The sequence below is a fragment of the Diaporthe amygdali genome (genome assembly GCF_026229845.1).
Source record: "Diaporthe amygdali strain CAA958 chromosome Unknown NODE_10_length_1141467_cov_65_626103, whole genome shotgun sequence".
Classification (NCBI taxonomy): Eukaryota; Fungi; Ascomycota; class Sordariomycetes; order Diaporthales; family Diaporthaceae; genus Diaporthe; species Diaporthe amygdali.
This window is the reverse complement of record NW_026517030.1, coordinates 73214-89425: the sequence shown is the minus strand read 5'-3', so window position 1 is coordinate 89425 and position 16212 is coordinate 73214. Positions and strand designations below refer to the sequence as shown.

The 16212-nt window shown below is 51.8% G+C and overlaps 5 protein-coding genes across 5 annotated transcripts; 3 read left to right on the top strand and 2 right to left on the bottom strand.

The window, feature by feature from the left end:
• Positions 1-548: 548 nt before the first annotated feature.
• J7T55_008997 (uncharacterized protein) lies at positions 549-2521 on the top strand (the record flags this gene model as incomplete). The annotated part of the gene is made up of 5 exons (XM_053141915.1): positions 549-1059; positions 1132-1890; positions 1965-2057; positions 2151-2412; positions 2488-2521. The coding sequence occupies 5 exons, from the start codon at positions 549-551 to the stop codon at positions 2519-2521; spliced, it is 1659 nt and encodes a 552-aa protein (XP_052994838.1).
• A 274-nt stretch (positions 2522-2795) lies between these two features.
• On the bottom strand, positions 2796-4928 carry J7T55_008996 (uncharacterized protein; the record flags this gene model as incomplete). Its single annotated transcript, XM_053141914.1, has 1 exon — positions 2796-4928. The coding sequence occupies one exon, from the start codon at positions 4926-4928 to the stop codon at positions 2796-2798; it is 2133 nt and encodes a 710-aa protein (XP_052994837.1).
• Positions 4929-8199: 3271 nt separating this feature from the next.
• J7T55_008995 (heterokaryon incompatibility protein) lies at positions 8200-10049 on the top strand (the record flags this gene model as incomplete). The annotated part of the gene is made up of 3 exons (XM_053141913.1): positions 8200-8250; positions 8748-9761; positions 9945-10049. 3 exons carry the CDS (start codon positions 8200-8202, stop codon positions 10047-10049), a joined length of 1170 nt encoding a protein of 389 aa, XP_052994836.1.
• A 141-nt stretch (positions 10050-10190) lies between these two features.
• Positions 10191-11708, bottom strand: J7T55_008994 (uncharacterized protein; the record flags this gene model as incomplete). The annotated part of the gene is made up of 2 exons (XM_053141912.1): positions 10191-11174; positions 11244-11708. The coding sequence occupies 2 exons, from the start codon at positions 11706-11708 to the stop codon at positions 10191-10193; spliced, it is 1449 nt and encodes a 482-aa protein (XP_052994835.1).
• A 319-nt stretch (positions 11709-12027) lies between these two features.
• J7T55_008993 (uncharacterized protein) lies at positions 12028-13826 on the top strand (the record flags this gene model as incomplete). Its single annotated transcript, XM_053141911.1, has 2 exons — positions 12028-12186; positions 12252-13826. 2 exons carry the CDS (start codon positions 12028-12030, stop codon positions 13824-13826), a joined length of 1734 nt encoding a protein of 577 aa, XP_052994834.1.
• Between the last annotated feature and the right edge of the window lie 2386 nt (positions 13827-16212).

Below are 16212 nucleotides of genomic sequence, written 5' to 3'. Positions count from 1 at the left end.
ATCAAGAATAATCTTACCAATTTTCTCGAGTGGCGTGCCAACATCTATTCTCGTGGGGGCATTTGTGGGATGAAAAGGACTGTTTTGAGTGTTCCAAGCACGCTAAGCCGTCGAGTGTCCAGTTGTGTACCATCAAAAACACGACCCGTTACATTCATCATGCCCTGCACTCATGGCGTGCTTTCTTGGCTGCACCTCACTCGGGAAGGTCAAGCACAGCGCAAGCTCAAGCGAGCTCTTGATAGGCAAATCTTGGTCTAGGCGCTAAGGATTATGCAATTCAGCCCAGACATTTACGAGAGAGAGGAGGCGAGTTGAAAACCATTGATAAGGTGGCTGGCTCCAGTACGCATATATCGAGAGGGCTTATCAGGTGCATGTCCGCATAATCTGCAAGATCACAGATCAGCCTCAACCTTGATTACGATCCCCGACACGCCCGTTCTGCCCGAGCAAGGGAACCGTGGCCCTGCTGGGTCGTGCTCAAGTGTTCTAGCAATTCGCACAGTCTTCAAGGCCGATACAAATCGCCGTCTTCTTCGTCGACCATGTCGTACAAATTCTGGAACCGGCCCACGGCGGCCGCCCGCGAGATCCCAGTGGTCGATGCTTATACTTCGGACTCGGAGCCGTCAATTCTTCACGATGGTGACCTGGCCTATACCCGCGCAAAGGCTGGCAACGATTCCGGAGCAACGTACCAAGAAGCTGTGGGCGCACCTGTCGAGGTGCGCTCGCCGTTGGGATACAATGTGGGCTGGGTGACGATCATCTTTCTGAATGTCAATCAGATGGTCGGCACGGGTATTTTCTCAACGCCGGGAAGCATTCTAGGCAGCACTGGGTCCGTTGGCCTGGCTCTCTTCTACTGGGTCATTGGGTTTGTGATGGCAGCTGCCGGATTGGCTGTTTATCTCGAACTGGCTGCCTACTTTCCCAACCGCAGTGGCTCCGAAGCTGTCTATCTTGAGCAAGCCTATCCGCGACCTAAGCACTTTTTCCCTATTGCCTTCGCGGTCCAGTCCGTGATCCTGTCTTTCAGTGCTAGCAATGCTATTGGTATATTCCCCCCTTGTGGAGCATAGGACGAAGTGAGAGTTAGATTATGTATACTAACAGACCACCAACCAGTCCTTTCCCGTTACATATGGCGTATCGCAGAAAAGACACCTACCGACTGGGAATCCAAGGGCGTGGCAGTCGCTGCTTACACCCTGGCCGTGATCTGCGTCATCGCCAACAACAAATATTCACTCTGGGCGACCAATGTCCTCGGGGTCTTCAAAATCGCACTACTCGTCGTCATCTCGATCACCGGCTTCGTGGTTCTGGGCGGCCACACGAGCGTGCCTAATCCGGGCGCGAACTTCGACAACGCGTTCGAAGGCACCACAACCAACGGGAACGACCTAGCCAACGCCATGGTCAATATTGCATTCGCATATTCGGGCTACCAAAATGCTTTCAACGTCGTCGCTGAGATCAAGCGTCCTATTCCAACCCTGAAGAAATACGCCACCATCTCGGTCGTGCTGGTTGCTGTTCTCTACATGCTGTGCAATATCGCGTACTTCGCCGCTGTTCCCAAGGAGGAGTTTGCGGAATCTAAGGAGATTGCGGCCGGCGTATTCTTCACCGCAGTCTTCGGCTCAAGGGGCTCCAAGGCGCTTAACGTGCTTGTGCTTTTGAGCGCCTTCGGAAACCTGCTTGCTGTCTTAATTGGCCAATCCCGCCTGATCCGAGAAATTGGAAGGCAGGGTGTCCTCCCTTGGACCCAATTCTGGGTTTCTACCAGGCCTTTCGGCACCCCTATTGGACCCTACCTATTGAAGTGGTTTGTCACCTTTATTATGATCGTTGGCCCTCCCGCTGGAGATGCTTTCCAGTTTGGTAAGTCCTCCGCCAGGAAGAGTTCCAGACGTTATTACAATTACGCAAAACCCAGAGGCTGACATATTGCGCAGTGGTGAGCTTGAAAACATACCCAGACAGCATGTTCCTTGTTGCAATGACACTCGGAGTCTACATCTTCCGATACCGCTACAAACGCGTTGGCCGTGAGCGCGTAGATTTCAAAGCTTGGGACGTGGCAGTAATATTCTACTTACTGACTAATGTCTACTTATTGGTGATGCCTTGGTTCCCCCCAGAGGGCGGCCCATATGCTGGGGATGTGAGCTTCTGGTACGCTACCTACTGTGTTGTTGGTATTGGTATCCTCATCATTTGTGGTCTGTACTACGTTGCTTGGATGTATGTCCTTCCCCGCTTGGGCAAATATGAGGTGCGGCCGGAAATTCTTGTGGATGTGGACAACAGAGGCGCTACAACGCACCGTCTAGTTCGCGTCCCACGCGACAAAGTTGCAGAATGGGATGCGAACCACGATGAAGCGGGAAACCTAAGACAAAGGTATGTGGATGCACATACTGGCCACGAAAGTGCTGAAAAATTCGAAAAATCGGTGGTTTAGGAAGCGTTGTACAGGAGATTGGATACGTTCCGGAAGGAATTCACATAATATAACTGTTCGTAGAGTTGCTGCCGAATATATCAAAGTTTACATGACAAGCATGGAGAAACAAGGAAGTGAGCTACGTGATGCACACTAGAATACCATTCAATTCACTGTGTATTATTATAACAATTGACGAAACCTAGCGATATGAACGACAGTTCGATTGAAATCACAAATGCGCGTCGCATTGAATGCACAAGCACTGACCCATTCCTATCATCAATTTCCAATAACATTAAACATACTTCAAATACTCCCACACTGTAACAATAGCTTCCTATTGCTGCGACCGGAAGGTAGCATCTTTGTTAAAATAACGGCTGATGTCGTTATCATGGCCGCAATTGTCACACTTGTGAAGAACCTTTGATCCTGCACCACCCCAGTTCGCGCCTGACTGGCCAGTTGAGCCAGCAAGACCCGAAGTCAAACCAGAAGATGTGCTCTTGTCATGCCCAAAGCCTGAACCTTCCGATGATGCCGGCGCATGTGGCTTACCATCCGATCCTAAAGCCCGATGTGCGACCTTCTCGGATGTTTCAGTCCGGGGGTTGTTCTCGTGTTCTTTGCCTTGACCATACTCAGCGGCGAGACCAGTAGCCCCTGCACCGAATGCTGTCCCTGCAGCTGCGTATCCAAGACCTGAGTGCTTGTTGTTCCTGCCTACGTCTTCCGTAGTGGTGGAAGGAACAGACTCTTGCTTGTTCCACGCTTGTTGGGCGGCGGCCTGGGCTGCGGGCTGGCTGTGTTGGCCTAACCCTTGCGTTTGGTAGCCAGTAGCTGAAGTAGTAGAAGAGCTCAAGGGGGGCGAGAACTCGGAACTTCCTGCTCCAACAACAGTGTTGTGGATACCTCCACCAGTGGTTGGGTCGGCTTGACGACTTGTGGTGTCACGTTGAGCTAGGCTGCCTGGAGCGACCACGCCGGAGCTCGTCTCGCGTGTAGTACTAGGCAACACGTCTCTGTGGCGGTCTGCCCTGTTGGAAGCCAGAGCTCCAGCTCCAGCTAGACCTGCGCCACCAAGGCCTGCCGCATAAAGACCCTTGTTGTCATTGTTGCCTTTTTCATCACTGCCCCAGTGAGGATAATTGCCTGCACCACTCGTTGCGCGCTTGGCTTCATCTTCAGGATCGTGGTGCCTGATTGGGTTGGCGGTATGGGCTCGGTGCTCAGTGCTGGTTGTTTGGACACCAGGCACATTGGTGCGAGATGTTGTCTCGTCTTTGCGATCATCATGTTTCCTGCTCGCCAAATATCCTGCTCCCGCGAGGCCTGAAGCTCCAGCCCCTGCTGCCAGAGCTTGCTCCTTTCTGTGGTTGTCGCCACTCGAGCCTACCTGGGACGGCGTGGTAGTCTCCGCAAATTTGTTGTCCTTGACATCTCTATTCTCACTGCTCAAGTAGGGATAGTTTCCAGCAGCACTGGTAGCCTTTTGAGTCTCGGTTAATGGGTCATGACGACCCGTCGATGTGGTCGTGTGACTAGGGTTTTGAGTGTGACTCCCTTGTGTAGTCTGAAAGGCAGGGTCGTTCGTGGAGTCAAATGTCTTGTCCCCCTTTTGTGAGGCATAGTAGCCTGCGCCAGCGAGACCTGCAGCTCCAGCACCGGCGGCAAGAGCTTCTTCTTCCCTTCTGTGGCTATTGTTGTCTCCTGCCGAGGTCGTCTTGGTAGGAGTAGCAGTCTCGGCAACCTTTTGCGTGGTAGTTGGCGTCTGTGTGTTTTGAATCGTATTGCCTGTCTGGGTCTGTTCAGAGAACTTCGAGGCCCTGTGGGTTGGTTCCGTCTCGCTCCGATTGTAGGGATCAGTCTTGTCCCTAGTCGCGAGGTAAGTAGCGCCAGCAACTCCGGCGGCTCCAGCATTCCTATCGGTGGTGCTTCCTTGGTTGTCCAAGGTCGGATCGCGACTTGCTCCTGTCCTCGTCCCTCCATATGTTGTTGCGTCTTCATCCTTCGACCTCGAGGCGAGGTATCCCGCCCCGGCCGTGCCAGCACCTGCTGCCAAGGCACCAGTCGCAAGGCTTGAATCTTTGTTAAGCCCATGATGCTGCTCTGTGGCACCGATGCCTGGCCCTTCAGCACGGTGAACATGTTCGCCACCTTCCCTCGGAAGGTCACCCCAGTAGGGATAGTTCCCAGCCGCGCTGGTTGCTTGCTTCGTTTCGGGCTCTGGGTCATGATGAGAGTGACCGGTATGATGCAGCGCTCCTCGCTCAACATCGTCTGACTTTTCCTGATGATGTTGTACTGGAGACTCCTTAGTCAATTTGTTGTGTTCATCATGGTGCTTGGTGGCGGGCTCGTCGGTAGGAAAAGCACCAGGGGCGTTAACGTCGGGGGTTTTGACATCGCTCTTCTCATGTTCGTGATGCCCTGTGAGGGCATCTTTGATTTTCTGTCCGATGGAACTCATGATGGATCAACGTAGTTTAACTTTGGAAAAGATTTAATGGTTAAGATGGACAACAATGGGGCATACTGAGGCGAGAGAGGGGAAGCTCTGCCTTTAAACTTATTCTATCACCAACCACCTCGTTTCTCAGACAATGTGCGGCTTGCCATAGCTAGAATGCTGGTCAAGCTCATTGACATCCCATTTTGTGACATCATATTGGCAGCTCTACTAGCTATTGATGATGTCTTTTCTACGATCTGCGGTCTAGATTGCCCTCAGCTGAGCCGCCTCTTCAAAGCTATTCCCCAAAGAGCTGCCCGCCAGCGTTGTAATGGGTAAGGTGTGCACTGTCTGAGACACTAAATAGCGGCATTCGTGCGTCAATGACGATTGGCGCAAGCCACCGACAAAGGCCAGACTGCCTTAGCTGGATGATCGCCTCTAGGTCGTACCGGCATAGCGGAACCTAGTGCGGTGATGCAACGTCGATCCAACGCAAATGCTTGATGGGAATCCCAAAAATCGGTTTGTGAAAAACCGAAACTGCTGGTTCCACAGCTTACAGGGACAGAAGCTCGAGACGGTCCCGGGGGATCATCGGTGGTGCTCACTTAGAGCAATCGACGATGCCTGGCCAGCCTGGCCAGCCTGGCCACGTGGACGATAAAGAAACAATGTCGAAATTGAGATGATGCACGTGGCCGCTCACGTAGGCGGCTCTAACGTACCTCCTTCGTAGGCAGGCAGGGAGCGCCCTGTCGTGTCGATTGTGCCGTCACATCGGACAAGCTTCTGATTGATGTGTGTATGTGTGGGAAGGTGATCAAGCTATGCTAACACACAAACACAACTACACCACATGAAAATGTCATCCAAACTTATCAACTACTACTCAAGTCTCAAGACAGCTTTTGTTCACGCTACACATGATCCACATACTGGGCTGTTTATGGGGAATCAACCTTATATGCAAGGTATCCAGCGCACAACGTAGAAGAAGACATAACGGGCCCTGGTATTCCTCCTTCTCGGGATCCACCCCGAACCCATAGTTGCTTCTCTATGCAATGGTGGGTCCAATAATGACGTCCGTCATTGCAGGTGCAGCACGTCGTGAACTTTAATTCCATTATCAAGGAGTTTACTTAGTTGTATGCCACAATACAAGTATCAGCTTGCAAGCGTTGAGCAAGCGATTCAAGTCTTGTTCTGATGGTCTTCATTGTTGAATCCTATTTATATAGCACTCTCGCAAGGGAACTCCTCGCTCACGCACCTTGTGCTGTCAAGCATCTTAATTATCCGGAAGGCGGAGCTTTTGATACAGAGATGCTGTCCTCGGATCACATAATTCATGATCCTGGTTTGCGCATGCGTATCTTCCGTGGGTCGTGAAATTACGTTTACAACGCGCTCTGGCGGCCTGCTAGTTCATAGATCAGGCCCGACTGTTTACAACATACGCCGCTATGAAGAAACTAACCATATTTTCGGGATTTTCTATGCGCACGTCAATATCTATCATTTTCTACATTCGATAACTGATAACTTGCGTGGGTTAGGGGTTCCCAAGTGGTCTGAGGAGACGGAGATTACCGAAAACGGCTGACGCAACTAAGGTTAAAAGATGGGGGCCATGGGGTTGACCTGCTCGTACTTGCCCGCGAGCTAAAGACATGGCAGCGGGTTTTATCCACGTACACTAGATGACCTTGGCATCGATACCCACGATGGTGCTCACGCCATGCAACATACACCGCATCATCTTGCGATCCAGCTTCGTTGATCTTCCGAAATCTTGGAAGGCATGGCAGATCCTTCTCTCCAGCGCAATGCTGCTCCGTTTGCAATACATCCCAATCTCAGCAGCCTTGAGTCCCTCCAAGGCCGCCAAGAAAGTGTATGAAGATCATTAGGAACTGCATTGAGCAAGCGCACAAGGTCTGCGATAGACCTCCAAATTCTTGCTGGTCGTGGAAACCGACGCCGAGACTTTTTGCTGAACCTCGGAGTTATCGACTCCAACGAAAAACGTCGGCTCAGCCGACCCAGAAGAAAACGCGGTTCGTCAGGAGCGGTGAGCACCTTCACCCACCACACTGCCACAACGCCCGTCTTGTCAGCTTGTTCAGAATCTAAAGGCGGCAAAAGGACGCCTCGTGACTAAAATAGCAGGACCCAGCCAATTCGGTGTGAACCCTGTCCCTTGCACGGGAACACCTTTCCCTTGTCATAGGTGGTTTTTATTTGCACTTCGCCCGGCTGGCAGGCCCAGTCTCACGACGCGACCGTGGATTTTGCGATTTGGAGTCCAAATGATCAATCTAAGCTGCCGGAGACACGGGCCACCGCTGCCTGGGCCCTGGTCGATGGCATTGCCTCCACGACTTCGTCGGCAGTCAGCTCTCCGACTTCAACGTTCTAGGCCCAGTACAGTGGTGGAACAGGAATTGAGTCGTACTTTTGTCTTCGGGCTATCGGTCTCTCTGAAGCTTTTCGGGTCTTTCGGCGCTGTAGATGTCTCCTTAATGTAAGCTTTGTCGTGTTGATCTTTTTCGAAGTCAGGCCTTGCTTTCTCCCTAATTCGATACGTAGTCTTCGAGATGTTGTTCGTGTGCGGGTGTCTCCGGCGTTCCTGAGTTTTTTTCCTGGCAGCAAAAAGCGGGAGTCCAATGATGGCCTAGACACTGAGTCGCGACAAAGCCTGAGCTGCTTACTACAACACATGGGAGTCTCCACTACACTCACAAAGGAAGAACCCCCGTTGCCACCAAAAATATTCCGGAAACCTGTTCGCTGTCGCCTTTGAAGATCGGGCATCAACGTCCTCAAGCCCCTTAGATCTGGCAAGTTCGTCGATATGGGCTGGTGAGCGTCACCAAGTTGGAGAGTGGATAGCTGTATCTACTTTCTAGGTCGTATCAATCGGGATTTCAAGGACAGAGGACTGACGAAAACCTGCAGCAGGTTAAGACTCTTATCTCGATCCTTCTGACCGTGACGCCGAACCGTTCATCGCGTAAAGGGGCTGTGGGTTCTGCTACCAGTGACAGGTGTTTGCCGTAAGTGACAACGGGGTGGATCCAACCCGCTGGCCAGTACCTAGTCAGAAACCCTGCAAGCCAACAACGGTTCGCTGCACTATCTTCTGCATAAAGGCTTGACGTCGCATTCGAAGCGAGCGTTACGAATATCTTACGATAGGACTAGCAACCCAGTCTACACGGGCGCGGGTCGACTCGCTTCAAACAGCTAGGTAATAACACTGCCGATCCATCTTTGCTTGACAATGATGGCTCGACTCTCGTCCGCTCACTCGCCCGGCCTGGCCGAGCGGCAGGTCCAGCAATATTCGACCTACTAATCTTTCTTGCTCTGTGAGGTCTCGAGTGCGCGATGTTGGCGACTTCGACGCACTGCAGTGGATCAGGGCGGTCAGTTCACAACAATTTGCCCACAACAACAGGAGCTCTTCGCTTGAAAATCCAGAAGATGGTGGTGGGTCCCATAGGAATTTAGATCCACTGTGGGTGACACCGTACTCCAGAGGGCCCAGCCTGGGGCCAATGTATCGCAGATCAGGCTCGCAAAGCAGGGATAGAGCTTGACATCATTTCTGGCATGAGTGGCACGTGGCTTGATGGTATTTGAGTCCAGGGCCTTTACCGCGGGTAGTGACATGATCAAAATGGAGAAGTTCAGTCGAGCAAATCAGGGGCGGTCCAGCGACAGGCAGAGGAACTGCCGCAAACAAAGCAAAACAGCGGCACACGCTAGCAATATGCATAAAATTACATCTCACACTCGACTGACACTTTACTAATTCTGAACCGTCAGAAAGAGTTGACGGACACGATGGCTACGCAGGGTCTCAGCAACTCCACCCGTCAGCTGAACTACAAGAAACTCTCACGCGACACGCACCGCAACGAAATCCGGCTTCTGGAGGTCCAACCTGCCAGTGAACTCAATGACATAATCGTCGCTCGCCTGGTCAACCGATCGTTGACTCCGGAATTGGAGTTTATTGGTGTGTCGGCCCTCTATGGCGATACCGATGTCTCGGAGAAAGTCCAGGTAGATGGCAAGCGCATTGCGCTGCCGTCCAACATGGGACAGGCCCTGCGACATGTCAGGGCAGTGTTTTCGCAATCTGACCTCAGCTCAAATGCCTCTGAAGGAGAGGGTTCGCTGAACGAGGGGAGAAGATCAAGAGAAAAGAAACAACCTCGCTGGCTCGGCAACATCCTCCGTGGCCTCGGCTTTCAACGCCCCGAGGTTGACCGTGCTCGGAATCAGAACTCAACACTGCTTATCTGGCTGGACGCAATCTGCGTCAACAGGGGAGACGCGCGGGAGCAGAAAGAACAGCACAGGATGATGTCGAACGCGTACCGCAACGCCAAGGCCGTCGTAGGGTGGTTGGGTCCGAAGGACGACACGAGCGACATAGCCGTCCACATCATCCGCACTTGCGACAGAGCACTTCCGCGTGACTTTGGTAGTCCCGAAGACAAACAACTTCATCCAGAGAACTACGCTCCACGATACGCCTGGATGGAGGACATCAAACATTTGTGGGATATGCCCGAAGGCGTCACGGATCTACGCGAACAACAAAACTTCATTGCCTTGTCGAAGTTCCTACAGAGACAATACTTCCAGCGTGACTGGATCCTGAACGAGCTTGCCATGGCCACATTCCCAACATTCTTGGTCGGCGAGGAGATCGTGAGCTGGTCCGAGGTGCTTCGGTGGAATCGGTGCAACGAGGAGTTGATCGACGTGGCCACCGCACACTTCCCTGAGGAGTACCGGAACTTGATTGAGACATTCATTCCATTGGGAACGGTAAGCGACCTATGAATTCCTATTTCACATTACAATTGTTATGACGGCGTCTTCCCTTTGTTGCAAGAGTCCCAGCCTAGGAGCACCGAACGCTGAGAGGCATTCAAGATGACTAGACGCACTTCACCACCTCACCCCCTTCCACTTAGCTAGGATGACCCGTAACTGATTTTTTGTGGTTAGGTTTACACTATGTTGAAGGAGTTCGAAAGGAGGAGAGACAACCCAAGCTCTGGGTCCGACACAAGATCGATGCTTACACGTGGCTCATCGAAAAGTGGCTCTTGATGGGAGAATGGCGCTTGAGGGCTCGTTGCGTGCGTGTACGGTTCTGGTTACGAATGGCTATGGCTCATGGCTTCCACGGAAGAAACGATTTCTTTTTTCTTCTTGGTTTAGTATTTTATATACCCACAGCATTCAGCACTGTTATCTGATTACCCAGCCTGCCGTTGGCCGAGCTTTCACGCCTGACCTCTCTCTTATCCCCCTGATAGCTGTCCTTGCGTTGTGTACGATCTCGTCCTCGTCCATGTGTACTAACTGCCCGTTCCCGACAACTAAATTCCCGTCCACTACCACGGTCTCGACATCCGCCGCCGTACAACTATGTACTACCACGGTCACCGGGTCAATGCCACCCTCGACGATCTGTGCCTCTTCAAATGGTGTCGCACTAAGGGGAACACCCACTACCACAAAGTCCGCCTTTTTACCCTTCTCCAAACTGCCCACGTCCTCGTCTAGACCCAGTGCCTTCGCTCCATTAATGGTCGCCATCTCCAGCACCGTCGTAGCAGGTAGCACATCAGCCTTCATCCTCGTGCCTGCCTGCAGCGTGCTTGCCAGGTGCATCTCACGGAACATATCATACGTGTTGTTGCACGGCGCGCCGTCTGTTCCCAGGCTGACGTTCACGCCCGCAGCTAACATGTCCGGAACCGCAGCGACGCCCGAAGCCAGCTTGCAATTACTCGTAGGGTTGTGTGCCACGCTCATGCCCTGGTTCCGCGCGATAAGGGGCAGGTCAGTTGCATTGTCCAGGTGCACCATGTGCGCAAGGACCGTCTTGAAGCCCGGGCCAGCCAGCTGTGCATCCTCGCAGAACTGGACTGGTGTCCTGCCCTCGTAGCACTCACGGTAAATCTCCCGGTCCCGTGACGCCTCTGCGCAGTGCATAGTTAAATTAATGCCATGTTCGTGACAGGCGATGCCGATGGCCTGGTGCTCGGAAAGAGGTGATCCTCGGGGTGTACTAGCCGCCATCCAGACATGAAGTCGATCGGAGAAGGAGCCGTGATGAGTTTTGTGAGCTGTGAGGGCGGCCCCAATAGACATCTGCTCGAGATCCTTGTCACGGATGTCGGATATTTGTGTATCGGTTGCTGTTCCCTGAGGCTTGACCAATTTGCCCTTGTAAAACAATGTCAGTATGCCTGCTCCTGGTAAAGTTTGAGTTGCCTCAGAATTGTTTGGACTCACCAGGCAAGCCCTGATGCCAGATTCGCCCACAGCTCGTGCGACATTGTCGAAGCCGGCGGTGTGCGTAAGCATCGCCTCGAGAAATGAAGTCGTACCCCCTTTGAGCAATTCAGCAATCGTTAATCGCGCAGCATGATACCCATCCTCGGTGTCGTAAGCCGCCTCTAAAGGCCAGATGGCATCGCACATCCATGGATGCAGCCATAAGTCCTCGGCCAAACCTCGGAGGAGAGATTGGATGGTGTGGCAGTGAGTATTTATTAGGCCGGGTATGATGATCTTGCCACGTAAGTCAATGATTCGAACCTCCTTGTCTCTTGGAAATTCCGTATGCGAAGTGACGGCTGAGTATTTGTCTACCAAAGCTATCCGAGTGCCATAAACAAGAATTGCTCCGTCAAGGATGACTTCGCGCTTTTTGTTCACCGTGATTATTGTGGCATGCTGGTAGAGTGTGGGCATCATGGCTGCTGGTATGAGGAGAATTCTGATGGTTATTATTATCTTCAGTGCAACACAGTGTTGAGTTAAAAGTTAAATCATGCCGGTAGTTGCATCCAACCGGTCTATCTCCGGCATTTCTAAGCACTCGTCAGGCGGGCGGGGGATGCCCTTTTCGGAGTACTCCGGTTGGTTGAGGGCACTCACATTCAGCCAGAGGGGATGATAAGAGAAAATTGCCAAAGGCAGCGTATCATTTCAATCCAAAATCGTTTCCGGATCTCTTCGATTGATCAGTTGCTACAATCAACCTCAAGAAAGTTAGGATAAGAGTGGCGATGATATGGCCTTGACTGAGTATCCCCTGAAGCGCGAAGAAGACGGCAACACTGACGAGTCGTCCGCAACGTCAAAAAGCGGCAGTGGAATGACTGACAAGTTGTCTCGATGGCGAGGACTCAAGGAATATCTCACCAGCAAGGAGGGATGGGTTGGCAATTATGTATGTTTCCAGATTGCTCAGGCCCAAGATGCACACGCACAGACATCACTGACCATGTCTCACAGGACTATCTTTACCTCGTTACACCAAATATCTGGCCCATGAACAAGATTTACAAGGATCATGAGCCTCCATTCTATGGCCTGAACGATGAGGTTCCCATCTTGCTTACCATTATACTCGGCTTACAACACGCTTTGACAATGATCGGCTCTGTCGTATCCCCAATCCTTGCCCTCGCTGGTGGTGCGTTCTACCTAGACACTGCAACAACAGAATACCTCGTTTCCGCTTCCTTCATCACGACTGGCATTGCCACCGCCCTCCAGGTGACGCGCATACACATCGCCAAAACGCCGCTCTTTATCGGGACCGGTCTACTATCTGTCGTGGGCCCGACATTCGACATTATCGCCATCGCCATCGCCTACACAGCCAAGCTGTACAGCAGCGGCTCCTGTCCGACAAGTTCTGATGGGACGCAACTCCCCTGCCCCGATGCCTATGGCGCCCTTCTCGGCTCGCTGCTGTGTACCGTCTGGATCCAGATCGCGATGTCACTCGTCCCGCCAAAGCTTCTGAATAAGGTCTTCCCCAAGCTCGTCACAGGCACGCTCCTTCTCTTGGTCGGTGTCTACCTCATCGGAAACGGCATGCAGAATTGGGGCGGGAGCAGCAGCTGCCATGACGGGACAGGGTTTTACGCCCTCTGCCCCAACGCCAGCGCGCCTCGCCCCTTGCCGTGGGGAGACCCAAAACTCATCGGCCTCGGGTTCAGCGTCTTCGCGACGATCGTGCTGGTTGAATTTTTCGGATCGCCCCTGATGAAATCCTCAAGTGTCATATGCGGGCTGGCGGTAGGATGTGCCATTTCAGGCGCGACGGGGTACTGGAGTCCAAGCCAGATCGAGCAAGCGCCAGTAATCACGTTCCTCTGGGTGAGGACGTTCAAGCTCTCGGTCGACGGGGCTCTGATTCTGCCTCTGCTCATTATGTTCATCTGCCAAGGCGTGAGCACAATGCCCGATATCCTCGCCACAGCTGAGATCTCGGACGTTGAGATCGAGGGTACTCGGTTCAACAGCCGCATACAAGGAGGTATTCTCTGTGATGGTCTGGGAAGTCTGTTCAGCGCGCTGGGTACAGCTGGCCCGATGGTTGGTCAGGCTGGTAACAACGGGGTGATCGTCCTGACGGGCTGTGCGAGTCGAAGAGCAGGGTGGTGCGCCTCTGGTTTCCTCATCCTAATGGGAATATTTGGCAAGTTCGGGGCCATTTTTGCGTCGATGCCGCCGTCCGTCTTGGGTGGGATGCAAGTCTTTCTATACAGCACCATCGCCGTGGCTGGCGTGCGGGTGTTGGCCTTGATATCTTGGACTAGGCGAAATCGCTTCATATTGTCGACATCCCTAGCCATCGGCTTTATGGACATTGTGCAGCCGACCTGGTTCAACCAAGTGCTTGATTACAGTGGCTCGAATGTGCGCTTATCTGGGTTCTTACAGGGTGTGAACTTGATCGTGGAGACACCTTTCATCATCGCAGCCGTGATTGGGGTGTTCTTGAACCTCTTGCTCCCAGATTCTGAGGTGAGAAGCGAACGAGTGCGAAGTCTGGCGGGCAGTTTGAGAAGTGACTAGTATCTTGACTGCACAATCGGCTTAGTGGAAATTTGAAGCCAAGTGATACTATCGCATATGGTACACGCTGAACAGTGCATCATGAGTATAGCAGAATGTCACAATCAAAACAGATATAGAGCATTGCATATATTGGCCAAAACATCATCCCTCAAGATTAGTCTGTTCCTCTTTGCTTTCATCCGAGATTATGAACGCCGTATAGTTTGATTCAACCTCTATGAGTAACTTAGCAGGGTCATGGATGCGTATCAGTAGGACCGCAGCACTCGATCGTATTAGGGATCAGGGCGTGAGCCTCCGGAAGAATATGTTGAGGCTAAGATATATTCCTTTTCAAGGATTACAGCATACCGTATTTGCGCTCTCCATTTCAACGAGAGCTGAGCCCGACATTAATCCCCCGTAAGCACTGTAAGTGGTAGCACAGGCGATTTTCTCCAGCGTGTTCATGGGTAGAAGTGGTAGCGGCATGATGAGATCCTCGAAGGGCGGGTACATAATTACTGTACTTCATGTGTGAAGGGTCTCGAGGCTTTCGCTCCCGTCATTGATCTTGTTGGAGTTGGCCTCTGTTGCGGCGGCGGCGGACAACACCTTGTAACGCTTGACTGTGCACGTTCAAATGGGATATCCCGGGTCCATGGCATGATTCTGTATTTCAGCATTTGTCACAATCAAATTTTGAACCGGCAGAATTTGCATGCCAATTTTTTGGTCATCGCGGGGTTCTATGTGTTCTAAGCTGACGCCTTTCTAAAGGTAGTGTAGCATAATACAGACTTAGGCTGGTCGCATCTGTCCAAGTAAAATGTAGATGTCTTGTTGACCCTGGTTAAGTCTCTCTCTCTCTCCCCCTCTAGAAGAGAAGAAGAAGAAAAGGAAACATACTTAGTATCTATGGCTGCTCTACTTCTGTTGTACAACAATATCGGTGGGATTAGGGCAAGTCATAGGCTTGTCGACAGCTACTCTGCAATACACGGATAGTAAGGCTGCGTTGTGTTGAGCGTCTTGGTTGGAGTCGAGCTGGTTTGATCACTGCCATGTGTTTGTGGTGGGTGTATAAGAAAATCATGGAATCCAGGAGATGTGCAATCGAACAATGGAAGGAGGCGTTCTGTATGCATCTTTCCATTCATCTTCCTGGGCAGGAGTGACATGTTTGAGTGATATTGTGTTGCTAATTGCGCCACAGGCCCCGAAAGGGTGACCAGCGTCAGAAGTCTGAGAGTGACAGTGGTCTCAGTAGTAGGGGAAACGCTGCGAGTAACACAAATATCAATGGCCCCGTCAGTCTCTTGCCGTAAATTCAAGCATCAAGCACCCGGCTTCTCGACGGTTCCGCACATTTAGGCTCTCGGCCGTTCTCGTGCCCTCAATACTTGAGTACGAGATCTGTGAACATCCGGGCACACGAGAAAGGCCGCGAGAGGTGCACTCTCTTATGGTGGCCCCTGTACTGAGTTTTCGGATGGAGTCAATTGGGAATGAACCTGATGGATTGCGTACCAGTTGGTAGGTAATACTGCGCCTTGTTCAACACTCCCCACGTAAGTACTGGTAGTAGTCCTATGTTGTACAACTAGATTGTAAACAGGAATCGTATACGATAGTTACAACACCAGCAAGCTGCAGCGACTTCGGACATATAGGTTCATAAAATTCATACAGGGCTGATCAGAAGGAGCTTATGCTTTGTTGCCGATTGCCTAGGGCGCGACGCCGACATCGTCGATAACCCCAAGAAGATCATCGAGGATTTTATTGCCCACGATCGAGACATTATTGTTCCATCTAAACGTTGGGTAAGAGGAGATCATACTTTATACACCGCTCGACCTGTCTCCGCGGTATGCCAGCAACCGCTATGGAAGCTCTGTGTATGCTTCCAGACCAAGCCTGGAATGCGTGGCATTTCCTTTGAGCTACGATGTTACATGAATATAGCGAGCGACGAACCAAATAACCATAAATGCTCTATTCTTCTCCATAAATATTGTGCCTTCGCAGCAAAAGTCCCCGGAACTACATTGTAGACACGCAGGTGTACACAGGATCCTTACTTCCGTGTCACGAGGCGGGCGACAAGTGCACTGGAATTTGGACTTTTCTAGATATGTTGCTCACTTATGTGGTATACGAGCTTAAATCCGGCCACGTCACATTGCGTGGCTTCGGAGACCGATGCTATTCACAACCTGAAGTTTGAGTAAGCTTCCGAACAGGAGCAACATCCCACCGGCGGCCATGCAGAAGGCCGAAACATGTGACACAGTTGTGTCACGGCAAATGGATGCATGTGATGACAGATCTGAGATCCACGGCCCGCTCCCGGCGCCGCTGCAAGCAGTGTTGCTTTTTGTTGGTATTGTCTGTCAACTTG